The 27,014-nt window shown below is 44.1% G+C and overlaps 1 protein-coding gene across 8 annotated transcripts; it reads right to left on the minus strand.

The window, feature by feature from the left end:
* Positions 1-802: 802 nt before the first annotated feature.
* Positions 803-27,011, minus strand: CENPN (centromere protein N). 8 transcript variants are annotated; one of them, XM_025920703.2, is made up of 11 exons: positions 26,838-27,011; positions 22,243-22,423; positions 20,252-20,297; positions 17,597-17,656; positions 16,835-16,911; positions 9,830-10,006; positions 7,133-7,234; positions 6,017-6,077; positions 4,428-4,540; positions 1,689-1,815; positions 803-1,458 (listed from the first exon to the last, which is right to left on the minus strand). In XM_025920703.2, exons 2-11 carry the CDS (start codon positions 22,411-22,413, stop codon positions 1,376-1,378), a joined length of 1,017 nt encoding a protein of 338 aa, XP_025776488.1. In that variant the 5' UTR covers positions 22,414-22,423; positions 26,838-27,011; the 3' UTR covers positions 803-1,375. The 8 variants fall into 8 exon arrangements, 7 of the variants coding, with proteins under 7 accessions (XP_025776488.1, XP_086544968.1, XP_086544966.1 ...); XM_086688842.1 differs by lacking the exon at positions 26,838-27,011 and adding an exon at positions 26,714-26,799; XM_086688840.1 differs by lacking the exon at positions 26,838-27,011 and adding an exon at positions 26,445-26,672.
* Positions 27,012-27,014: the final 3 nt, after the last annotated feature.

Genomic DNA, 27,014 nt, shown 5'->3' on the forward strand with positions numbered 1-27,014 from the left:
GTACCAGTTTTTATTTTTTTAAGTGTTTATTTTAAGAGAGAGAGAAAGAGAGCAAGCGGGGGAGGGGCAGAGAGCCAGGGGAAGAATCCCAAACGGGCTCTTTACTGTCGGTGCAGAGCCTGATGCAGGGCTCAATCTCACGAACCGTGAGATTATGACCTGAGCTGAAACCAAGAGTTGGATGCCTAACCCACTGAGCCACCCAGGCGCCCCTGATGTACCAGTTTTTGAATATCTTCATTCACAAATGGTGTTTTCTTCTCTGCTCGGACCACTGGCTAACATTGCTCCAATTTTTCAACCTTGTAACAGATGGAGGCACTCGTATCTTGTTACATGTCAGTTTTAGCTCTACCTTTATTCGGTCCTTGCTTTTTGTTTGCTTTCCCATTTGCCCAGACTGCCTCACCTTTTAATTTTATCGTAACTGTAATAAACGTCTTTATACCCCAAATCCTTTGTGGAACACAACAGGGAGTAGAGTTTGAAATGTTATTAAGAAAGGACATGCTAGGGGCGCCTGGGTGGCGCAGTCGGTTAAGCGTCCGACTTCAGCCAGGTCACGATCTCGCGGTCCGTGAGTTCGAGCCCCGCGTCGGGCTCTGGGCTGATGGCTCAGAGCCTGGAGCCTGTTTCCGATTCTGTGTCTCCCTCTCTCTGACCCTCCCCCGTTCATGCTCTGTCTCTCTCTGTCCCAAAAATAAATAAACGTTGAAAAAAAAATTTAAAAAAAAAAAAAAAAAAAAAAAAAAGGACATGCTATATTGTGAGGATCACCGAAGAATTTCCATCAGAAGTGATGTACCAGTTTTTAAATCTTTATTCACAAATCAGTATAGTATGGTGAGTCTGAATGCCATATGTAGGATAAAACAGACTATGAAAGGTATCATACTTACACAGGAACTATTATATTACTGAATCATCTGATATTGTACTCCCTGCAATAACTTAATAGACCCAACTCTACCCTTTGAAGGGACCAATTTTATGATTTTCCTAGAAAGTTTTGAGTTGAGGATAGTTTCTTGCTATTTCTTTCCATGATCCAAGGCTTCAGACAAAATCATTGGAAACAGCAACTAGAACTCAGTCTCTCCAGGATCGAAGAGAGACAGGAGTGAGAAAAAGGACACCTAGTCACTTTTTAAAGGCCCACAATTGCTATGCTTTGCAGGATATGGGGGAGCAGGGTGCACACTGGAGGAGGAAAGAATCAGTCCCAACAAGCATATTGAACATTTCTGGACTGTCAATATTAAGAATGAATTTCTAAAACACAAGTTCATACACAGAAGCTGTCCAGCTAGCTGTTAACTGAAATGCATATGCAATATATTCAAGGAAAAAGTGTGCTTACAAAACCACAGACATCCTATTTGTCTCTAATTTTAAAATAATTCATTCCCTTATTGGGTATGCAAGTGAGCAACGGAGAAAGTGGTGCGTCTGCAATACCTGAAATTAAAAAAACAAAACAAAAAAAGTCAGTTTAAAAATGGCCAAGATTAGAGGGTGGGTGGATCATGGACCCCCGTGACGTACAGAAGGAGAATATACGCAAAATAGGGCACGCGGGGATAGCAGATGGGAGCCAGGAGGAAGCTCAGAGGTAATTAGCCAGCAGAGAGAGAGGATCAGATATAGTGTGTTGTGAATTCTTCCCGCCTGTAAGATAAGCTACTTACCAGCTGGTGCTAAGGATTTCAATGCTTCCAGAAGATGCGGGCTAGAGAACTTTATTAGGCACCGGAGGGGCTCTTTTCTCTCAGCCAAGATGCCTCCATGGAAGTCACTTTTGAATTTCGTTTCAAGCTGTCAACAAATTTATTTATAAATAACTACTAAATATATCAGCTGTAATGGCAAACTGTAATTAAATCAGGTGATGTGTTTCATTAATTCTTGTCCTCAAGAAATACAGGGATTGACGGGGGCGGGAGCCATTTAATTTGCTAACTGCAAACGCAGAGGGCAACCCGTGTGTCAAAAGGCACCATCCACAAAATGCCATGTATGCACAGTGCCCACACACAAGAGACCTTGGAGGTCAACTCTACCCCCAGGTGATCTTCACCTGAGTATTTAGTTTGCATTCTTACTGGCAAATTAGCACTATCTTTTGAAATCTGTCATTTCGATGTAAAAATGTCATGTCTTTCGAGTCACTACCATGGTTGGTTTTTACCTGATTATGGAAGATTTCAAAAATACACAAAAGTAAGGAGCACAGGAAATGAGTCCCCATGTGCACGTCACCCGGCTGAAACCATTATCAGTTCATGGCTAGTCTTCTACCAGCCCACCTCCTGTTCCATACTGACCACTGCCACGGGACTATTCTGCAGTAAACCCCAGACACGATGGTATTCCATCTGTAAACATTCAGTACCTAGAAAAGACCTAAGAAGGACTCTTTTTTAATTGTTTTTTTTTAATGTTTGTTTATTTTTGAGAGAGAGAGACAGAGTGCAAGCAGGGGAGGGGCAGAGAGAGAGGGAGACACAGATTCCAAAGCAGGCTCCAGGCTCTGAGCCGTCATCACAGAGCCTGACATGGGGCTCGAACCCACAAACAGTGAGATCATGACCTCAGATGAAGTCAGATGCTTAACTGACTAAACCACCCAGGCGCTGGTCTTTTTTTTTTTTTTTTTTAAATATTTTTTTATTTTTTAGAGAGAAAGTATAAGTAGTGGAGAGGGGCAGAGGGAGAGGGAGAGAGAATCTTAAGCAGGTTCCACACTCAGCGCAGAGCCCAACATGGGGCTCGATCCCCCAACCCTGGGATCATGACCTGAGCCGAAATCAAGAGGTGGAGGCTCAACCAACTGAGCCACCGAGGAGGCGCTCCAGAAGGACTCCTTTTAAAACCTTCACCTCCGTAACAGTATCAGACCTAGAAAAATTAGTAACAATCTAACAATCCTTTAATATCAAATATCCACTGGCTGCTTCAATAGGTACTGGAATCTTAGATTCTAATTTCAAAATTCTTTTCCTTAAAGTGCCTCTTAAAATTTACAGGCAGTATTTTGAAATGTTTAGAGGGTGAGTATTGTCTGCAACTAACTCAAATGGTTCAGAAGAAATCCAGAAAAAGAAGGAAAGGAAATGTGCAAAATGTTAACAATGGGTGAACCGAAGCAAAGGGAAAACAGATGTTCATTGCAATGTCCTTGCAAGTGTTCTGAAGGTTTGACGTTTTTCAAAATAGAAAAGGTAGGGAAAATTAATAGCAGGCATGAATCAACGTGCACTCTGATTTACAGAACAGAGCGATTCTAAATTGTAGCCACGGGGGGATTTGCAGATTCTTACTTCTTCTCAGTGGTTCTCTTTAGTAGGCAGAATCAGCCAGAGAGCTTGTAAGAACAGATGGCTGGGTCCCACCTCCAGAGTCCCTGATCCAGTAGGACCACGGTGCAGTGGGCCCAATAATCTGCATTTCTTACCCGTTCTCAAGGGATGCTGATACGGTGGCTCCAGAGACCACACTATGAACCAGTGTCCTAGACTATGAGTTGTTCAAAGGAACTGGGTTAAAACTGTCATGTAGGGAGCCCAACTTGAAAGATATCAGCTTTTCCCACTAAAAACAAATCAAAGGAAACAGGTGTTGGGCCTGGGTGAGCAGATCAATGGCGGATTTAAAGCACTGCCTATAACTGTAGGGGGTGCAGAGCAGAAAGAATTTTACTAGAGGAGAGGAGGCTGTTATGAGTAGGACTGCCAGTATTAGAGTGGGGCAATCGTGATATAAACCTTGAATTTTTCTAATGGTGGCAATGGGCTTGCCCCCAGCCTGGCCTTCCTGGTGGGCAGTGGCACGGTTCTGGAATGAGCTAGGTTTATAGTATTGACTAGGCTACTTACTGGTTTCTCTCCGGTGATGCCAACTGGTCTAGGTATGTCACGACTTCTTTATTCACTCTTTTATTCAATGAATATTTATGAGCACCGACTACAGGCAAGTGTGGACGGGCTAGAAAGGGGATAGCTCACAACTTTTTTCCCCTCAAAAATACAGATCACAGCTGGTTACACAAAACTAAATGAGTACCTAAGATGAAATCAAAAGGCAAATTCAGAATTTCTAGAAGTCTCCTTCGCTAACATGGGAACTTAATACATACGATAAAGACGTCTATTTTAACTCTTCAATTTATCACACAGAATACAAAGTGATAGTGACGCTACTTATCATGGTGAGCAATGAGTGATGCACAGAATCAGGCACCATGACCATACATCTGACACTGGCCTAACCTTGTGGGTCGACACCACTTCAGTAAGAAAAAAGAGAAGTTAAAAAAAGAAAACAGTGATAAAGGAAAAGAAAGTTTCTTATTATCGTTTTCCATCTAATTTTTTTTCTTTTACAAACATATAGATAACTCATAGTTCATGTTTACAGCAATGTCCCACCTTATATTGTGCAAATTCTAGTCTTGGTTGAGGATAGTCTCCAAAAGTTTCTTGAGTCACTCTCTGGACTCTCTCTTTCTCGATTCTGTTTTCATGAATGATCCTTGAATCCACTATACATGGAAGATTACAAAAGAAAACAGACATTAGAAATATCTTTCATCCATAAAGTATCCTCCTTTCCTTCCTAACTTTTCAACTGGCTCATGTCATTTAAAGATAACATTTACTGGGGTGCCTGGGTGGCTCAGTCCGTTAAGCGTCCGACTTCGGCTCAGGTCATGATCTCACAGTCTGTGGGTAGAGCCCCGCGTTGGGCTCTGTGCTGACAGCTTGGAGCCTGGAGCCTGCTTCGGCTTCTGGGTCTCCCTCTCTCTCTGCCCCTACCCTGCTGGTGTGTGCATGCTCTCTCTCTCTCAAAATAAATAAACTTAAAAAAAAAAAAAAAGTTTACCGTTTCTTGATTGCAGTAATTCCTTACTATAGGAAAATTGGAAAGCGCACGCTGGTAAATAAAATAAAAATCCCCAATAATTCTACCAACGAAGGAAAAGCATTGTTAATGTTTTAATATATTTTGTCTAGCTCGCCCCTCACTTCTTAAAATTATTTATTTATTTATTTCGAGAGAGGGCGCAAATGAGTGAGGGGTGGAGAGAGGGAGCGAGAGAATCCCACAAGGGGCAGAGAGAGAGAGACAGAGAGAGAGGGAGAGAAGCGAGGCTCACCCAAAGTGGGGCTTGAAGACACGAACCGAGATCACGAAGTCAGATGCTTAACCGACTAAGCCACCCAGGCACCCTTAGCCCCCTTTTTAGCAAATAAAAAGATATGTATTTTTTAACTGGGATTATAAAATACACAGAGTTTTGTATCCTGCTTTCTTTACTTAACATGACATCAACAGCGGTTCCTATGCCATCGGAAAGTCATAAACGTATTTAAATCATAATTGCTGTACTATCTCATCGCCAAATCATTGCTGAGAGACAGGAAAATGTTCATTTCTATAAATGTAGGCTGTACCCCTCCACTCTTCAGTAGTTGTTTACTCTGCTGTCCTGGGTTTTCCACGGACAGACTCGCGCCACCTGTGAGGAGCGACACAGTCACAACTGAGTATTGCAGAAGCAGTTTATCCAGCGCATTCCGAGCTGGGGCTCCAGACTCAGACAGACTTGGATTTCGTCTCTGGCTTCGGCAATTCCTAGCTGTGTTAACTTTGCCTGGCAAGTGGCTAAACCCATCTGAATCCCAGCTGCCCGATGAAGAGATTGTTCCGGCACTGCTATGAAGATGAAGGAAATGATACCTGTAAACATGTTTGTGTGGTTCCTGGCACTAAAGAAATGCTTGACTATTAGTTAATTTTTGTTTTTAGTGTTACTACTTGCCATTCTAGTAAGTGCTAGAAAGAACCTACGGGAGCTTGGATCCCCCTTTCAGCAGAAAGTTAATTTGCAATTTTTCGGAAAGCAGTAAATAGTTTTGAATCAGGCTCCTAGTGATTAAATGTTTTACCGAGTGATAGAACTCTAAAAAGGAATGATGCGCTTCCAAATTTCAGTTTTATCTTAAAACACACATACTGTGCATGTCCAGCTCAAGGGTTTCTTGTAGAGGCATAGTGGAGTTGTGAGTTTCAAACTTCTAAAAAAAAAGAAAGAAAGAAAGAAAGAAAACTGAATCTTTTCCTAATTTTAACATCTTGAAATATAAATAATAAATGGCTTTAGGACACAGGTACTAAATGTATTTGCAATGTGATGTTTCTGCTTGATAGCTACGCCTTCATCACCACAAAACACCTGCTGACATTCCTTTTAGAAAAACCACTTTCCTCCTGGAAGCCAATCTCTCATTCCCTACTCACGCTGCAGCAACTGTTTTTGTGTTTGACGATGTGAATTTTCCTAGGAATGAATGCAACTGTCATAGAACAGGTGGAAGGGTGGTGGGTAAGGGGGGGGAGTTTGCTATGGGAGAAAATCATTAACTTAATGTTAGATTTTTTTTTTTCTTTAAAGAGTGGCTTGCAGAGAGCCATCACTTTTTTCTATTTAGAACAGATGAAAATACGTAAGTGTGACATATCTAAGGGCTCAGAGATATACAGAGAGCATTAACAATCCACTTACAGGGGTCTAAACATATGGGCCCGCAGTTGCCATGCAGAGCGAAAAAGAACCCTGAGTCTGTGCAAAAGGCCAGATCTACTTTTATCATTAGAGGAAACAATGCATTCAAATAATCTTAAGAAATAAATAAATTGGGGGGCTTAATAAACCGACGCTTTCTCCTTTCCTTGTAACCCCTCTATTACCTGCTTGGCTGATGGGACAAAAATTAATTCTGCTTCTGTCTTGCATAATGGAGTAATAGAATGTAGCTTCAAAAGACAGTGTCAAGTTACTGTAAAGATAAAATAACTTCTAACTGGAAGAGCTCATTTGGAAGCTGGGCTCTCTCACGTAAGCTCTAATGACTGATGAGCAGTATAAAACACAATGCAATTATAACAAGATGATAGTGGGGGACCGTTGTTTCCTTTCATGTTGACTGAGAGCTTTCTCCGCTTCAGTAATAACGGAAGTGATCTCCTTCTGTTGGAGGTGGACTTTCCCACCTGCCCAGATGCTTCTAACTCAAGTGTGAAAGAGAAAATGGAGACACACACAACTTCACAGAGTCACTGATGGGCTCACCTGATTATACTGTTTGAAAACAATAGCCTTCAGAGAGTCCAGATACCGGCTTCTGAGGTCCATTTTCACAATCTTATGGTGATTGCTAGCAACTGTCAGTGCCTGGAAGTGAAAATTAGCAAGACCATGAGGCTTACCGTGTTTATCCCGATATTTATAATATCTATGGTATTTGGTTGAATTTTTGCATTAAGCACACGTTACTTCTTCCTTTTCTTATATGTAAGGTAACCATTTATTTATTTCCCAAACAAGGAAATGACTGATGATGAAAGGTGGCAATAATAATACTTTAGAAGTCAGAATCCAAGACTCTGAGTTCGACAAACTGAGGTTATATCCTACATATTTTGTGATTTACTTTACAATAAGGTAATTACATGAAAATATAATTTTATGACTGTTGGTGATACAAAATAACCACAGAATTCACTCCTTCAGTGGCCGTTTTCCAGTGATTTCAGTATCACATGTCCCTTTTTAACTTGAGAGAGAGAGAGAGAGCATGCATGCATGAGCAGGGGAAAGGGGCAGAGAGAGAGAGAGAGAGAGAGAGAGAGAGAGAGAGAGAGAGAATCCCAAGCAGGCTTCACACTTGGTGCAGAGTCTGACATGCATCTCGATGCCACAACCCTGGGATCATGACCTGAGCTGAAATTAAGAGTTGGACGCTCAAATGACCAAGCCACCCAGGCATCCCTCCGTTCCCTGTATTAACAATTAAAATTCAGCATCCATTCAGAAACCAAAATGGCACCGTGCAAACAGTGGAATCTAGCACCGCATTCCAAGGGACCCAGAAGGGTTCCTGCCCACTTGTATACTGGGTAACAGGCAGACAAATCATGGTATAGGCTGTCCCTTATTAGACCTACCTTTTGCAAGTATTTTCTATCACTCTGTGGCCTATATTCTAATTCTTTTGATGTTGTCTTTTGCACAGCTGAAGTTTTAATTTTAATGAAGTTCAGCTTATCAATTATTATATATTTTTCTATAATGGATTGTGCCTTTGGTGTTACATCATTGCCACACCCACAGCTATAGAGGTTTTCTCCTGTGTTACCTTCTAGGAGTTTTTTTTTTTTTTTTCGTTTTTTTTTTAATGTTTGTTTATTTTTGAGAGAGAGAGAGAGAGAGGGAGACACAGAATTTGAAACAGGCTCCAGGCTCTGAGCTGTCAGCACAGAGCCTAAACACTGGGCTCGAACTCAAAGCTTGGAGATCATGACCTGAGCTGAAGTTGGACGCCCAACCTACTGAGCCACCCAGGTGCCCCACCTTCTAGGAGTTTCTGTAGTTTTAGATTTCTAAAGTTTCTATAGTCTTAGATTTACTGCTATGATCCATTTTTGAGTTTATTTTTTGTAAAGGGTACAAAGCCTACACAATCTTCTTTTTTTTCTTCCTTGTGGATGTCCAGTTGCTTTACCCTCATTTGTTTCTAGTTTTTTCTTTTCAACATTTTATTTAAATTCTAGTTGGTTAACATACCATGTAGTATTCGTTTCAGGGGCAGAATTCAGGGGTTCATCACTTACATATAACACCCAGTGCTCATCACAAGTGCCCTCCTTAATACCCATCACCCATTTGGCCCATCCCCTACCCACTTCCCCCCATCAACCTGGAGTTTGTTCTCTATATTTAAGAATCTCTCATGGTTTGTTTCCCTTTTTTTCCCCCTTTCATATATTCATCTGTTTTGTTTCTCAAACTCCATATATGAGTGAAATCACATGATGTTTGTCTTTCTCTGACTGATTTATTTCACTTAGCATAATATACTCTAGCTCCATCCACACTGATGCAAATGACAAGATTCTATTCTTTGGATGGCTGAATAATATTACATTGTATGTAGACACCACCTCTTCTGTATCCATTCATCAGTTGATGGACGTTTGGGCTCTTTCCATACTTTTTGGTTATTGTACACAATGCTGCTATAAACATCAGGGTGCATGTGCTCCTTCAAATCTGTATTTTTGTATCCTTTGGATAAATACCTAGTAGCACAATTGCTGAATCAAAGGGTAGTTCTATTTTTAGTTTTTGAGGAACCTCCCTACTGTTTTCCAGAGTGGGTGTACCAGTTTGCATTCCCACCAACAGGGCAAGAGGGTACCCCTTTCTCCACATCCTCGCCAACACCTGTTGTTTCTTGCGTTGTTAATGTTAGCCATTCTGACAGGTGTGAGGTGGTATCTCCTTGTGGGTTTGATTTGTATTTCCCCGATGATAAGTGATGGTGAGCATCTTTTCACGTGTCTGTTAGCCATCTGGATGTCTTGTTTAGAAAAGTCTCTATTCATGTCTTCTGCCCATTTTTAACTGGATTATTTGTTTTCTGGGTGGTGAGTTTCATAAGTTCTTTAAAGGTTTTAGACACCAACACTTTATCGGATATGTCATCTGCAAATGTCTCCTCCCCTTCCGTAGGCTGCCTTTTAGTTCTGTTGATTTGTTTCCTTCGCTGAAGCACATATTTCTTCTAGACTGAAAGACAATAAGAGAGCTCCAAACCAATACTTGTGTTACGCTCCCACTTGTAGAACACTTTCTGCTCCTTATTTTAGGAAATCAAGGATTACATGTGGCATTTTATATAAAACGCTTATGAGCAGTTTAAACCTACATAGACCTCGGAGATAAGGGTAATAAAAATACTATAGCTTATAGTAATTGGTTCCATACCTGACTCAGAAGGGGTGTATTGCTCTTCAGGTGGCAGAAGGAAGTGAAGGCGTAGGGAGTCTGGGAATAATACACCACATAAACCGGTTTGTACTGGTTTGGCTTTCTGTACTGTGTTCCCCAGGCGATTCGAATCCATACTGCATTCTCCTCAGCGTCTCTGAAGCTGACCGTCACCTTAATAAAAAGATTTAAGTTTCCTAATTAAAATCTGTGGCACTAGGGGGCCTGGCTGGCTCGGTGGGTAGAGCATGTGACTCTTGATCTTGGGGTTGTGAGTTCAAGCCTCACACTGGGCATAGAGATTACTTAAAAAAAAAAAAAAAAAAAAAAAGTCACATTAAAAAAAATAAATCCATAGCACCAACAACTGGTGCTCCTTAGGGGTGAAGGATGTCTGTGTAACCTTGCACACAGGCTGAGATCTGGCAGAGTCTGTAGTTTTCAGTACAGTGTTCTGGGGATCTTTGGGAAAAGGTTTTGTGGTTGTTTGGAATTATGCATTTATGCCTTGCAAAGTCTTTTGAAAAGAAAACACATTTTATTTTATTAAAAAAAATATTTATTTTTGAGAGAGAGAGAGAGAGAGCGTGAACAGGGGAGGGGCTGAGAGAGAGGGAGACAGAGGATCCAAAGTCGGCTCTGTGCTGACAGCAGAGAGCCCGATGCGGGGCTTGAACTCACGGGCCATGAGACCATGGCTTGAGCCAAAGTTGGACGCTTAACTGACCTGGCCACCCAGGCACCCCAGAAGGAAAACAAATTTTAAACCCTACAATCAGGGTATCACAGTTTTTCAACAATTTCTTGGGCTTGTCCTGAAAAACTGTTCACTGACCTGTAAGAGTTTATGAAATAAGGCAAGCTTATAAATGGCATACCTGATTTATAAACAAGACTTTTTGACATCGAGCACAGACCTAGCGTGCACTATAAAGTTTAATGGTAAGATCTCTCTGGAGTAATGGGCTCAAATATATTAATCCAAATGTTCTTACGCATTTAGCTCAGATGCTAATGATTACTCTAAAGTTACGTGGCAAGAATATAGAAAATTCTACTTGTTTTCCATTTCATGGATAAAATACAGATCTTTCTAAACTTTTAAATGTAATTGCCAGTTGGGTTAGAACTTAATGGCCTCCTCCTAGACTCTTAACTGCCCCCCAATTCAGCTTCCCCTTGGAAGTCAGACCCTGGACAGGAGGCAGCCGATGCAGATGCATTTGGCTTGCCCACGTCTCCTTACTTCCTCCCTCTTGGATCCCCAGAGAAAGCAGGTGGTAAGAAGGCAGTTACTCCGACTCCGCCCACTCTTCATCTGGCTGCTTTCCCACATTCCCTCCGTATATGAAACAAAGAGCCCTCCCCAGGTTGGGGTGTGGAGTGTGCGGGGCTGTCTGACCTGCCCGAGTGAGGAGCCACAGCACTTGGCCCCGACAGGCGCCCAGTGGGCCTCTGCTGGCTTGTGTCACATTATAAAAGCGAAGCCTGTAAAATCAAGATTGAAGGCACTACGTGGAGGGTTCACCTTTACCAGAGAGAGAATATCGGTTGCACTCAACATATTCAGGTAACCTCTCTAGCCTACAATGAGGATAATGTAAGCAAGGGCTTTTGGAGAAGCTTAAAAGAGGTCTGTGTCCTTCCTAAATTGGATGTGTGGTTGGGCACACATGTACGCTTTCCTGGAGAGGGGTGCGGTATCATTTACCAAAATTTTCACAAGAGTCTATGATCCAAAAAAAGGTTAAAAATCAATGGGCTAAGATGTTCTATCTCACATTGTTCTAGTAAAGATGATATTCAGATACCTGAAGAGGTAAGGCCCAGATGCAGACCTTTACTATTTTCCCAAGAAACTACCTTAATAGATATCATCCTTCAATAGCAAGGATAAAGCACGCTTCACTGAGGATAGCTCAGATTAATACTGTTCAAGCTGAACTAGGAGATGAGTCCAGCCAAGTGTCCTAAGTGGTTTGGCTAACCTGGGATGGTACTGCTGGCCAGGGGTACGCTGGCCGTAAACTGGTCATAACTGGCTACTGAACATTGCAGAAAAAAGTTTAGCATGGGAAACAAATGAAGCTTACAACACACAGAATTGCTACGTACTTAACTATGTTAATATATTTAGTACAGATTACCATTATTGTACTACATGATATATAGGTAAAAAAAGGAAAGTAAATGTGCCACCCTTTTACAATTGAAACATATTTTTTAGTTTGTCTCTTTTTTATAAGTTTTCTTTTTAATTTTTTAAATGTTTATTATTTTTGAGAGACAGAGAGACAGAGCACAAGCGGGGGAAGAGCAGAGAGACAGGGAGACACAGAATCTGAAGCAGGCTCTAGGCTCTGAGCTGTCAGCACAGAGACCGTCGTGGGGCTTGAACCCATGAATCGTGAGATCATGACCTGAGTTGAAGTTGGATGCTTAACCAAATGAGCCACCTAGGTGCCACTCTTTATAAGTTTCCTAAGAACAATGTATTTTGAATAGTTTTACCTGGTAAGACATACGATTCATGACTCTGCCTCTCTCTCCGTGTCTCTCTCCCTGGCATACAGAGACCATACCCTCAAAGGCTCTGGATCAGATCCCCTGTAGCACAGTCTCCATCCATTACCCCCCAAGTTAGGCTCCCAGCTCCCTCTCGTACCAGCTTCTCTACCCCATTGGTTCAAGGGCAAGAGTTCATAACCTGAAGGCCCTGATCAGAATCAGCATGTCTACAAACTAACTGAACTTTGGCATTTCCTTCAGTCGTGAAGGTAGGCAAGGAAACGGTAGAATGTTAGGAACTATTACTCTGTTGTCTGGACAAATCCCAAATATTTTCTCACCCCGTTATAGCGTTGCACATGCCTCAAAAATATCATTTATGCCATCACTACTTTGAAACTAGTTGTTTTTAGACCTACTGTGAGATTATTTACTGTGTTAATAAAGAAGCACATGAGTACTACACTACGACTTCGTATTTTAATACCTTAATAATGGTATTTTCATGTATTTGGTTTTCCTTGTAATTCTCTATATTATAGCATTTAAAAACGACTTTCAAGGGGCACCTGGGTAGCTCAGTCAGTTAAGCATCCAACTTTGGCTCAGGTCATGGTCTCACAGTTTGTGGGTTTGAGCTCCATGTCGGGCTCTGTGCTGACAGCTCAGAGTCTGGAGCCTGTTTCAGATTCTGTGTCTCCCTCTCTCTCTGCCCCTTCCCCACTCACGCTCTGTCTCCCTCCGTCTCAAAAATAAATAAACATTAAAAAAAAAATAAAAAAAAAATGACTTTCAAGAAGTAGCCTATAAGCTTCACTAACAGCAAAAGGGGTCCTTGGCACAGAAAGGTTAAGACACCTCCTGTAGAGCAGCAGGCAAGTTACTATTCAGTCCTGGGAACCAGGAGACTCTACTTGGCATGACATCACCATCAGCAGCCTTTTAGAAAGTGGGGTTATCCAGCTGCTAGTTAAGTCAGGAGGAAGACAGCGAAGTCGGCTGGGAGTCCTCGGGTAGTTGAGAAATGGGGTTGGCACACGTGGTCCAGCTCAGGGCAGGGGAACAGGGGAGACAGAGAAGACACCAGGGTGTTGGGCATTTGCCGGCCTTTTGGGCAGGAAGATCTGACCAGTAAAAAAGCTCCTTTGTTCACCCAGCCTTTCCCACTAGTCTGCCTGAAATTCATTCAGGAGGGAAAAGCTTTTGGAATGCAGAAGTGATGGAAGAGAAGAAATCTAATAACTGAGGGCTGTTTGGGTGGCTCAGCTGGTTAAGCATCCAACTTTGGCTCAGGTCATGATCTCATGGTTCATGAGCTCAAGCCCTGTGTCAGGCTCTGTGCTGAGAGTGTGGAACTTGGGATTCTCTCTCTCTGCCCCTCCCTTTATTTTGAGAGAGAGAGAGAGAGAGAGAAAGAGAGAGAGCAAGCACAAAGTCCGATGTGGGGCTCGAACTCATGAAACTGTGAGGTTATGACCTGAGCTGAAATCAAGAGTCAGACGTTCACCCGACTGAGCCACCAAGGTGTCCCTAAATATTTTTAAAACTACAGCTATTAAAGGAATGAGGAGGTGGATAAGGAGGTGGCAAAGCCTGTGCCCAGTCCATTCATGCTGTCAGAGGGGAGCAGGACGGTTGGTTTCCTCTCAGGGAGACTATGGGTCCGGAGGAAGGCTGACAATTAAAGCAGGAAGTAGGAGGCATATGGTGACAGGAGCACAGGACAGAGGACCGCCTGCCAGGGGGATCAGGGACACTCCCTGAGGGGGCCAGAAGGATACGGAAGAGTGAGTTGTGCAAAGGCCGGAAGGATAGGGAAGAGCAAGCTGTGCAAAGGCCAGGTCGGGGAGGTCGTTCCAAGGAGAGGGAACAGCCTATGGTGAGCTCAAGGGCTTGAAGAAGACTGGTTCGGTTTGGGTGGAGTGTAGACTACAGGTGGTGACACCTGACAGGCAGGCAGGGGATCCAGGAGGGCACGAGGAGAAACACATCAGGAGTACGGACCCTAAGAGTGTGAATGAATCTGAAGAAGCCAACGATTATAAGCAGTGGAAAAGGCTAAATTAGTCAACAAATGGTGTTCGGACAACTGATTAGCTTCTGACAGGGAAACGACAAAGGACTCTGTCACCACCTCCCCCATCTCTCGCCGCAGCCGAAACTAACCAGGGGAGGGCTGAGTGCAGAACCTTGTGGTGATGCTCCAGTGAAGAGCAGGAGGAAAGGAAAGAGGGTGGTCACGAAGAGCAGTTTAGGATGGGCTGACGACAACCGGGAGAAGACAAGAGATTCAGGATCAAGAGGGTTTGGCTGTTCTCTGACACGTGACCTTCCCGAGCACGAGAAATGGATGCTGTGCATCTGGAACGTGGAAGGTGGAGGTGTGAGACCCTGCCAGTGTAGATGTGAAGAGTATGACCTCGAAGCCAGCTGCCCGCGTTTAAATCATGGCTCTGCCGCTCTGCCCCTGTGGGACCCACCTTGCTTCGTCAGGAGGGTGCAGTGAGTTAGTGAGTGGCAAGGACTCAGCGCAAGGCCCCACACACAGAGGTGTTTGCAATCGGCGTTACTGCTGAAAGAGAACAGGCCATGGGATTTTGTGATATCACTGGTGCCCCTGAACAGGGAGGTTCTCAAACTTGACTGGGCATTAGCAAGCACCTGGAGGGCTTTGGCCCACCCTTACAGCGTCTGAGGGAGCCCAGGTATTTGTATGTCGATGTTCCCAGGTGATGTTGATGATCAAACTGTGAGAACTGCTGCCTTTAAAATACAGATTCAATATGGCGGCAAGAGCACTGGCCAGAATGGAAAGGGCCTAAGCATGAAGCCGGTCAGGATGCATTACCCTTTCTTTTTTTTTTTTTTTTAATTTTTTTTAATGTTTATTTATTTTTGAGAGAGACAGAGACAGAATGCAAGTGGGTTAGGGGCAGAGAGGAAGACACAGAATCCGAAGCAGGATCCAAGTTCTGAGCCATCAGCACAGAGCCGGATGCAGGGCTCGAACCCACGAGCTGTGAGATCATGACGTGAGCTGAAGTCGGACGCTTAACTGACTGAGCCACCCAGGTGCCCCTGCATTACCCTTTCAAATGGTCTTTTGGGGGAGGTTTTTGAAGGGGGCCACTAAATACCACCCTTCTTCCCTGTCCTTCTGGATCAACTGAGAATAAGGCAAAAGAGTTGGCAGGTGAGGCCAACACATATTTACCAAGAAATGGGGACTGGCTCATATCCACAGGCAGGCGGCCCTCCAGATAACAAAATCCATTCAGGCAGACCTAACCACATAAGTGGTGGCATAACCACTCTGGGAAGCCTCCACTGGTAGGGGCAGAGCTGGCCCTGGACGAACAGATCAGAACGTGTGTCCCTGTGGGCACCTGCTCTCACTCAGGTTAAGTTGGTGCTCCTTCCAGAGAAAGGTGAAGGGGATGGTGGAGGGACGCCGGTGCCATTGGGCCTATGGGACCCCCTCCCTGTGAAGGACACATCGGGGGCAAGAAATAAATATTTCCTCCCAAGAGTGTTGTGGTAGAAAGAACAGAGCTTGAGGACGAGCATGGAGAATGGATGTCGTTCCACCAAGACCGGAGCATGCTTATAAGCAGTAGAGTGGGAAGTGGTAGAGAAGCGATTACAAATGGGATAGAGAACAGAGAACAAGGCAGGTGGGCCCTCTGAGGATGCGGGGGTAGGGGGAGAGTCAAACGTCACACAGAAGGGTCTCCGTAAGAAAAGAAATGAGGGAAGATGCTCAGTGACGAGGGTGTGCATACAAGTATGGCAGACGTCACAAAGCGTGAGCTGAAGAGACATAAAGACCACGTCGTGGAGTCTGCATATGAAGAGGGAACACCACTCTTCTGGAGCGGGCAGCCAGAGCACGGGGACAGTGATAGGTCCTGTCTTTCCATGCAAGCAGGACTGAGGCAGATTGAGGTGGGAAGAGGATGAAGTAAGGGAGGCTGTTAATAACATGACTGCCTCAACCTACGAGAAGATACTCGGTGGTACCTGTGGACAGTGGAGGGGAGCTGAAGATTCTACGGGTGCTCCAGAGTGACACCAACCGATACTGTAGCCACTGGCCTGAAATTCTCTACAGTTACATGAGATTAATGTAGTAGTTTCTCAGTCATGCTGGCCACATTGCAACTGCTCCATAGCCACATGTGGTTACTAGCCCGTGTACCAGTGGCGTGGACACAGAACATTTCCATCACTCCAGATAGTTCTGGTGCGTGATGCTCCTCTTGAGAAAGAAGCAATTGGCCTCAAATTGACAGGTAAGGGGTAGGAAAAGTTTCTATAATGAAGTAGGATTTATCTCTGATCTGGCCTAGAATAGTATGGGATATTACTAATTAAAATTAATTAAAATTCTTACAAAAACAAAAAACAAACACAAACCAAGGTAGTAGCAAATTTTAACTGCACAGATGCCTTGAAATTGAATTTCGTGGAGATTCAGATAAATTTTATTCTTACATTTTTTAATGCTCTCCGAAGAATTTTCTCAAATGAACTTTTGAATCGTTCCATATCAAAAAGGTCAACGTCTTCACCTGTCAAGGTCAAAAGAAAGTAAAGACAAATCAATAAAGACAAATGTTCAAGAAATACATGTGCAAGGACTCTGAAGCTAAGTATTTTGTGTAACGTCAAAGAGGGACACTGATCTAATCATACCAATGCTGCCGGTACCTTGGATACAGTGTCACTGAATATACTTCTCATTTTTCCCACAAAAGAGTAATTTTGAAATTACTCATTGTGAAAGAAGAGACATTAAAAAAAATTTTTTTTTTGTTTATTTATTTATGTGAGAGATAGAGCAAGAGAAAGAGAGAGAGAGCGCGCGCCCGCAGGGCAGTAGCAGAGATGGAGAGAGAGAGAGCCCTAAGTAGACCCCGCACTGTCAGCACAGAGCCTGACTTGGGGCTCAATCCCACGAACCATGAAATCATGACCTGAGCTGAAACCAAGAGTCAGACACTTAACCAACTGAGCCACCCAGGTGCCCCCAAAAGAAGAGACATTTCAGAGGAACATATTAGTATTCCTTTTAAAAATGCCAAAATATAAAATATAAATTTCAGTTTAAAATGGAAAACACCGGGGTGCCTGGCTGGCCTAGTTGGAAAAGCATGTGACTCTTGATCTTGGGGGTTGTGAGTTCAAGTCCCGCGTTGGGTGTAGAGATTACTAAAAATAAAATAAAATTAAATAAAAAAAAATGGAAAACATTACCTGGTTCTTTACTCATTTGAAAAACATCCCAAACTTTCTGGTGCTGATGAAATTGAGTATCTGAGAGAGGGGGGAAGAGCTTATTACTGTCACATCACAGAACTCTCAAGTAACGTGCTTATACATACCTATTTTAAATATGTATTTAATGTAATATGATGCCAGAGAAAATAACAGTAACTTATCGACTAGGTCATACACATTTTTATTCAAATATAAATTTTACGTGAATTAAATTTCCCCCGGACAACTAAAACAAATCATAAAGAAATACTCAATATAGTAGAGGTTTCGCATCTACTCTTACTTAGACGATTTCTTCTAGTCCCACACGGGTCTCCTCCATGGAACCCCTCACTCAGCCAGCAGAACAGGGATGCTGTGCTCCTCACGACTGGTGTTCGCACTGGCTGTTCCCTTTGTCGGGAGCCCTCTTCTCCGAGCTCGAGGTGCCCCTCATTCTGGTGTCTACTGGGAGGCCACCTATGCACAGCAGCCTGCCCAGATCCCCTGCCCAAAGCACCCGCCCACTGCGCCCTGTGCCCTGTGCTACTTTCCTCCGTAGCTCTTAAAGCTACCCGGGAGCTCACTCTGCTAGGACTGAGCTACCAGCCAAGTCCAGTCCACTTTAACCCTTGCATTTCCTGTCCCCGCTCTCTTCTCTCCATCCCCCCACCCCCCCATCTCACTCAGGCTATATCCCTGTCTCGCTTGGCTGCTCCAACAGTCTGCTGTTGGGTCTCTCCCGTCCTCCCTCGTCCCTGTCTCTGCACTGAGAGTTTTGAAAAAACAAGAAACTGATTCTTTTCTTGCTCATTATCTTTGGAGGGCTTGGCTTTATTCTTAGAATAAAGAGTGAAATCCTTCGAGGGGCTTCTGAATTATCCCCCTACCTATGCCTCATTTGTTTTGACCCCCTCCTGCAGCACCGGACTCCCATCTCCCGCCTTCTCTCTGCTCCCCTACTTACCCTCCTGCTCCAAGACCTTCTGGTGCTGTGCCCTTTGCTCTCCTGCTCCTTTATGTCCCCTTTCCCCTTTGCCTAGTTAATGCCGCTCATCCTTTGTGGCTCTCAGCTCACGTCTTCAAGGAAGTCTTTCCTAAACCCTTGGTGTGGCCGACCCCCCTCTGGTCTCACAGACCCTCTGCCTTTTCTCCTTCCCAGCACTTGCGACAGTCTGTGAGAATGCATTTGTGTGACTCGGTGACCTGTCTCCCCCCTGAGACTGGGGCCTCTTAAGAGAGTATGAATCAACCTGTTGGACCCAGCAGTGCCTAGCATACAGCCCACTGCGTGGTAGTAGTCAAAGAACATGTGAACAAATGAGTGAGAAAGGGGAACTATGTGGATCTACCCTTTACGGTCTAGACATCATCCAGTCACTGAAAGTGAGACACACTCAACCAGAGGCAGATGCGCTAAATGAATTCAGCTATTTCGTAGTTGGAGAGGAATATAAAGATGAATGTTGTTATGCCCCAGGTCACAGGAGGCAGTTAATATCAACTGATAATGATTAATTAGTAAATACCAGGTTTTTTTTTTTAAGAATTTTTTTGTTTTTTAACGTTTACTCTTTATTTTATTATTATTTTTTTAATGTTTATTTATTTTTGAGAGAGAGAGAGACAGAGTACGAGCGGGGCAGGAGCAGAGAGGGAGACACAGAATCTGCAGCAGCCCCTGACTCTGAGTTGTCAGCACAGAGCCCGATGTGGGGCTCGAACCTACTGCCCCAACTGTAAGATCATGAGCTGAGCCCAAGTCAGAAGCTTAACCGACTGAGCCACTCAGGCACCCCCTTGTTTACTATTTATTTTTGAGAGACAGAGTGTGAGCACAGGAGGGGCAGAGAGAGAGGGAGACACAGAATCTGAGCTGTCGGCACAGAGCCTGATGTGGGGCTCGAGTTCACGAACTGCGAGATCACGGCCTGAGCCGAAGTCAGACACTCAGCCGACTGAGCCACCCAGGTGCCCCATACTAGACTTTGTTTTAAGAACATGACATGGACTCATTTCATCCTCACTGTCACCTTATGTGACATCATCATTATTATAAAGGTTTGTCCAATGATAATACCGAGGCAGGGATGTCAAGGGCCTCCGCCAGGACTCACAGGGAGACAATGACAAAGCCATGAACCGAACCCGAGAAATCTGGCCCTGGAGCCTGTGTTCTTAGACTCCACAGTCTGTTGCCTCCTGATGAGGGAAGTACACATCTTAAAGAAGAAAATACAGAGAAGAAACCTAGGGTACAAGGGGGGGGAGGGGAAGAAAGAAATGGAAGGGGAGGAGAGGTAACAAATTACACCGTAATAGGAACAAATTCTCGGAAATTTATTTTCAATTTCTGTTAAAGACACAGAGCCTAACAAACGTGCTTAGTGTGTGCCAGTGACCGTGCTAAAAGAGCTTTTCAAGCATTATCTTATTTAACTCTCCCAACGACCCTGTGGAGTAGGTACTATTGTTTCTCCATTTTTCTTGGGAGGAGTCTAGGCCTAGCAAAGCCATGTGACCGGGTGAAGGACTGGAGACTGGTAAGTGACAGAGGAGGGACTGAAAACAGGTCCACCTGACTGACATCCAGAACTGCCTCTCTGACAAAAGGGGATGGGGTAAGTGTAAATACAAATCACCGACACTCACAAATGATGTCTAAAAGGGCTGCGTCACGGAGACTTGCACGCTTACTCTGAAAGAGAAGATAAAATACTGAGTGAACGTGGGGGATAGTTGGGTTCTGCTACACTTACAGCACATTTTAGAGTTGCTTAGAATGAGTGTCACCAATCTCTGCTTTCCTGCCAAGTAGCAGATACAACCGACTCCTGTCTCGGTAAAGGCACTCTCCACTCCTCCCCCCAAAATCTACTCCTCATTCATCACTTTCAACTTCCTGTTTTGTTTTTTAATCAGCTGTATCCCTCTAAACTTCCTCTACATCAGGGTTTCCCAACTGGGCATTAATGACATTCAGAGGCGGATAATTCTATGTGTGGAGGGCTGTCCCAGGGTGTTAAGGAACATTCTGGCCTCTGCCCAGCATGAGCCAGTAGTATTCCCACAGGTTTGACAACCAAAAATGTCTCCAGACACTGCAGGCAAAATTGTCCTGGTTGAGAACCAATGCCCTACACACATCCATTGACATCATGCATATTATATATCGTTTTTTGATGTTGTACATAAAGATCGAGTTTATCTTATTTAATGGCTGAAGAATATTTTGTTATGTGGACGTAACATTATTCTCCTATGTGCAACTATTTCCAATTTTTTATTTTTTAAACAAGGCTACTTAACATCTTATTTATGTATAAATACTTACATGTTTGTACCTAAGTATATGAGTATCGATTATAATACTTATACCTCTTTTTTTTTTTTTTTTTAATTTTTTAATGTTTATTTCTGGGAGAGAGAGAGAGAGAGAGCGAGCTGGGGACGGGCAGAGAGAGAGCGAGACACAGAATCCGGAGTAGGCTACAGGCTCTGAGATGTCAGCATAGCTGACGCAAGGTTTGAACCCATAAACTGCGAGATTATGACCTGAGCCAAAGTCGGTCGCTTAACCGACTGAGCCACCCAGGTGCCCCACCTCCTTGTTTTTTATTAATTTTTCCAGCGAGATTATGACCTGAGCCAAAGTCGGTCGCTTAACCGACTGAGCCACCCAGGTGCCCCACCTCCTTGTTTTTTATTAATTTTTCCATATAAATCTCCCACAGTGGAATTGCTGGGTCATAAAGCATATCTATTTAAAAGTGAGTGAGGGGAGAATGTACAGGAACAGGGGCGTTCTTTATACTTATGCTTGCAACTTTTCTGAAAATCTGAAATTGTTTTAAAACGAAAAGTTAATAAATATACGTGAAAGAGGGGGTCTCTTCCCATGCAACTTTACCAACACATCTGAGTATTAGCCTTTTCATCTTTAGGTGCAAAATCTAATAGGTAAAAAAAGAACACTTCTCATTATTTTAACTTGTATGGATTGTATTTTCCCCCACGGTGGTCACTTTCTTACTGATACGTAGGCATTCTTTGGAAGTTGAAAAAGCCAATCAAAAATTAGCTTCTTCCTCACTGTAGTACTAGATAGCCCACATCCCTTCACAGCTTAGCAGCTGCACTAAATTTTAGACTCAAAAAAGGAAGTGGGGCGCCTGGGTGGCTCAGTGAGTTAAGTGTCTGAGTCTTGATTTCAGCTCAGGTCATGATCTCACAGTTCCTGAGATTGAGCACTGCTCTGACAGAAGGGAGCCTGCCTGGGATTCTCTCTCTTCCCCTCCTCCACTCATACTCTCTCAAAATAAATAAACACTGAAAAAAGAAAGAAAACCTTTGGAGCACCTGGGTGGCTCAGTCGGTTGAGCATCTGACTCAGGTCATGATCTCATCGTTTGTTGAGTTTGAGCCCCGTACTGGGCTCACTGCTGTCAGTGCAGAGCCCGCTTCAGACCCTACATCCCTCTTTCTCTCTCTCTGCACCTCCCCTGCTCATGCTCGCTCTCTCTCTCTCTCTCTCTCAAAAATAAACATTAAAAAAAAACCTTATTAAAAAAAATCTTATTAAAAGAAAAAACCAAAGGGGTTGCATGATGCTTAAGGTTCATCATCTTGAACACTGTTATCACCTCACAGAGCAGAACCAAGTCCTGAACGAGAGATTCCTTTCTCTGCCGGAAGTTTACTGTCTGCAGTTGATTTTCAGGCAAAAAATCCCAGGCTTTGAGGATTGTCATCATTTCAGTCATTGGGATTTTCAAGATGGTCCTCTTGATAAACTCGGCAACAGTTTCATCCATTTCTTTGGCACTTCAATAAAAACAAAAACAGCACAGCAAAGTATTAATCAAATATCAAAGGTTAACTTAATGGAATTTTTCAGCATGTTTTTAGCCAGGATTTTGATTTGTAGGTCAAACACCCAAACGTTTACCTTTTTTTTCAGGCATTCTGCAAAGTGTTTCAAAAGGAGGATTTGATTCTTCTCTCCTTAAGCCACATATTTAAATGGCTTTGGAGGTTTTAAAAATTAGTGCTCCCTCTCCTTGACAGGCTAGAGTGTTTTAATCTTTTGATGGGAATGACAGGTAAATCATTCACTCATTTACTCATTCATGTAACAAAATCTGAGCACCCATGTGTGCCAGGCACTTTTGCAGGCATGGGGGAGAGATACACCTTTAACCAAAAAGACAAAAATCCCAGGGCGCCTGAGTGACTCAGTTGGTTAAACAATGGACTTTGGCTTAGGTCATGATCTCACAGTTTGTGAGTCTGAGCCCTGTATTGGGCTCTCTGCTGTTAGCACAGAGCCCGTTTCAGATCATCCACCCCACACCACCCCCCTGCTCCTACCCTGCTCATTCTCTAATAAATAAATAAAAACTTAAAAAAATAAAAAGACAAAAACCCTGCTAGTGTGAGCATCCATTCTAGTGGGGAGAGAGAAGCAACAAGACAATCATAAACTGTGTGAAAAGTGGTAAGTGCTGCAGAGAGAACAGAGCAGCGTTAGGAAACGAACCATAGTTAAAGTGGAGCAGGCTGGGAACAAGTCGGGGTGGTGGGGATGGAATGGGTAGGCCTCATACAGGTGACAGTTGAGCCCGTACTTGGAAGAAAGAGCGAGCCAGGTGGCTGGCTGGTGAAAGAACTTGCTGGGCAAAGGGTACAGCAAGTGCAAAAGCCCTGGGGCTTTCAAGGAACAGTGAAGGATGTGAAGGATGCCTCCAGTGAGGCCACAGTGTAGACAGTAAGGAGGCAGAGAGGAGGTAATAAGGTCAGAGAATACGGAGGGCCCAGGGGTCACTGCCACGGTGATGGCTTCTACTCTGACAGACACTGGCTGCTGGAAGATCCCGAGAAGAGGTGGGATATGCTCCTGTTTAGGTTTTCTACCAGGATCAATCTGGCTACTGTCTTGGAGGGGGTGGAGGGTGGAAGTAGGAAGCCAGGTAGGAGGCTGCTGCAATGCAGATAGGAGATGATGGTGGACCGAGGGGGAGGGTTGGGAAGAGGTCAGATTCTGGATCTGCTTTTAAGAAAGAGCCCACGGGATTTCCTGATGGACTCGATGTGGGGTTATGAGAGAAAGAGGGACCAGAGGTGACACCGATGTTTGTACCAGGCAGCTGAAAGGACAGAACTGCTATCCCCTGAGTTGGGGAAGACTAGAGGTGCGGGCAGAGACAAGCTCAAGAATTCCATTTCGAACATGTACGTTTGAAGGTTGTTAGACTCCAAGAGGAGATGCTGATAAACAGTGGGATGCAGGAGTCCAGAGGACACAGTAAGAGATAGAGGTGAAGAGGGCTGCAGTCTCTTTCTCATTTAAGGGATTACCAGCTAACATAGTGTTATTACCTCACTTTCCCTGCCTGCTGCCTGACAGGGAGAGTCTTCAACCATCCTAAAGGTCTTGAGCCCCAAATCTGGCATGGCTTCCTCAGCAACAGACAAGGGCAATGATTTTCAGGAGCATCTCTTAGTGGCTGTCTTACAGCTGTGGCACTGGGAAGGGGGGTTCTGAGCCCTTTCATTACCTTCCTCAGGGCAGAAGCTGTGGGCCAAGGGTGGCAGCTGATCTCAACTGTTACCTCATCTGGGGGCACTGATGGGCATCTTCCCCCTGCCCCCCATTTTAAAATATGGTACACAGGCGTGCCTGAGTGGCTCAATCATTTAAGCAATGAACTCCTGATTTTGGCTCAGGTCATGGTCTCGCCTTTTGTGATTTTGAGCCCCACGTCGAGCCCTGTGTTGGCAGTTCGGAGCCTGCTTTGGATTCTCTCTTTCTCTCCCTCTCTCTCTGCCCTTCCCCAACATGTGTGCGGGCACGTTCTCTCTCAAAAGAAATAAACTAAAAAAAAAAAAAAAAAAAATATATATATATATATATATATATATATATATATATGGCACATCAAAAGCAAGCATGGTTTCTCAACAAAGATGAAGCAAGGTGTCTGCAGAATTTAAATTTAAATTCTCTGCCTATCTGACAAGAAAGTGCATCGAGACCTTGGTATCCAAATTTAAGAAAAGGGGCAGAAGTCAGTCTGTCTATCTCATCTACTTCCACCATGCCTAGGAGATTAGCAAAAGGACAAAGAGAGAAGTATCCCCCTATAGGAATCCAGGCTGTGACTCAATGCTACCACTTGAGTGTTTAACATTGCATACAATCTATTACCATTGCCCATTTCCAAAAAGATACTGACGGTCGACATGATTTTAAGAAGATACTGAAGGGGCGCCTGGGTGGCACAGTCGGTTAAGCGTCCGACTTCAGCCAGGTCACGATCTCGCGGTCCGTGAGTTCGAGCCCCGCGTCGGGCTCTGGGCTGATGGCTCAGAGCCTGGAGCCTGTTTCCGATTCTGTGTCTCCCTCTCTTTCTGCCCCTCCCCCATTCATGCTCTGTCTCTCTCTGTCTCAAAAATAAATAAATGTTGAAAAAAAAAATTAAAAAAAAAAAAGAAGATACTGAAAACAACACTTCCAGGAAAAAAAAAAAGGTGGGGAACTATTAGGACTTTAGAAAGAGAAAAATAATAGAGAGCAGAACAGAATCAAGATCATGAAAATGGACTCTGATTTGTTTTCTTATCCAGATACAGGACCAACCTACCTTAATGTCAACACTAAAATCCTCACCATGGTCTATAAGGCCCTGGGTTTGCTTCTTGCCTCCCTCCCCATCATCTATCACTCTCTCTCTCTCTCTCTCTCTCTCTCTCTGGCTTTCTGAACTCCAGCTACATTGGTGTCGAGTTCCTCTAGTACAGAAGGATACTTCCAGAGAAGGCTCATTGTACCTGCAGTTACCCCTGCCTAGAACATTCAGGTTCATCATGCACATTATTCACCTGGGTAACTCTTGAATTTAGGTCTCAGCTCAGATGGCTTCTACTGAGAGAGGCTTATTCTGCCCACCCATTTTTTTTTTTTTTTTTAATTTGTTTATTTTGAGAGAGAGACGAAGAGAGTGAGCAGGGCAGGGGCAGAATTCCAAAGAGGCTCCAAGCTGTCAGCGCAGAGCCCACTCAGGGCTCGAGCCCACAAACCCTGAGATCATGACCTGAACTGAAAGCAAGAGTTGCACATTTAACCAACTGAGCCACCCAGGCGCCCCTGACCACCCATTCTAAAGGTATCTCCCCACCTTCCATTGCTTACTGTCTTCACAAAACTATCTAAAATGATCTTGCGTATTGATTACTGTCTTAAAATATTGAGCCACTAGAGTAGGAACTATGTTTGCCTTATTCATGGCTATATCCCTAAATGATAAATACATGTGGCATGAAATATTAGATATTCTCCGTAAGCAGTGTGTGAGGAGATACCCTGGGAAGAAATAGGGTCCAACAGTCACTGATATATCAAACCAACCTCTCCCACTGAAAACACTGGCGCGGGGCGGGGGGAGGGGAGAAAGGGAGGGGGTAGGCTTGTAAAAATGCATTCTCAGGGCTCCATCAATTTGAACTGGGGGGAGAAGGGTCGGGGTGGAGTAGGGCACCCAGCTGCGCGAGAACTTGCACTTTTAGAATGCTTCAGAAGATTCTTCATTTTGGGTTAAGTTTGCAAAATGCCATTCTACAGACTTCTGGTAGAGAGCATTCAGTCTCACCAATAAAGCTGGTAAACCCTTGAGCAAACTCCTGATTCCCTGTGACTAATTTCTTTTTACTTCTAGTTCTTAGTAGCACAGTGCCTGGCATATATATATATATATATATATATATATATATACACATACATACATATATATGTACACACATATATATACATACACACACACGCACACACATATACACATATACATACATATATATAGCAGCTCCTCAAGACATTTGTTGAATGAATGCATGACAAGAGCCCTTTTAGGTAACTTTTCTGTAGATCTACATGGAAGGGCTGCCACTGGAGCATTAGGAAAAATACGTCAGGCGCACGGACGGAAAAAAAAACGGATGCCAAGGCTGACTTAAAAAAAAACCCAAAACACCCGACTCCCAGCACAGCAGCAACCCAAGGGTCGGATAGCAAAGTAACCCGCCACGTGACAACTGGCGGAGGCTCCGGAACTTACGTACTTCCCAGTAAGGCCCCGCCCCACTGAGGGCGGAGGTGACGTCACGGATAGTATCACCGCCCTCTTATCCCGGCCTCAACTGTAGTCCCCCACTTCTTGCCCGAGGCCCAGCGCCAATCCCGCACCTTGAGACGTGTGGCAGACGTGAAAAAGTCGCCCCACAAGCCTGAGATGTGGCTTTTTCGAGGCTCCCGCCACACTCAAGGTCCCGATCCCACGCCGCGCGCGGACCTCTTACAGTCGGTCATCTCCAGCAGTGTCTCTTCTCGGCAGCCGTTCCCGCCCGCTGCTCCTTCAAAGCC

Source organism: Puma concolor, chromosome E2 (assembly GCF_028749965.1).
Source record: "Puma concolor isolate L17-30 chromosome E2, mPumCon1.1.hap2, whole genome shotgun sequence".
In the NCBI taxonomy this organism is placed as follows: Eukaryota; Metazoa; Chordata; class Mammalia; order Carnivora; family Felidae; genus Puma; species Puma concolor.

Bases quoted from the DNA above. Each gene is read 5' to 3' on its own strand.
- CENPN (XM_025920703.2), bottom strand. From the start codon at position 22,413: ATGGATGAAACTGTTGCCGAGTTTATCAAGAGGACCATCTTGAAAATC. The intron at 16,912-17,596 runs GTAATGTTTTCC...TGACCTTGACAG, and splicing joins TCAAATGAGTAAAGAACCAG to GTGAAGACGTTGACCTTTTT. The intron at 1,816-4,427 runs GTGGGACATTGC...ATTTGTTGACAG, and splicing joins TAGAATTTGCACAATATAAG to CTTGAAACGAAATTCAAAAG.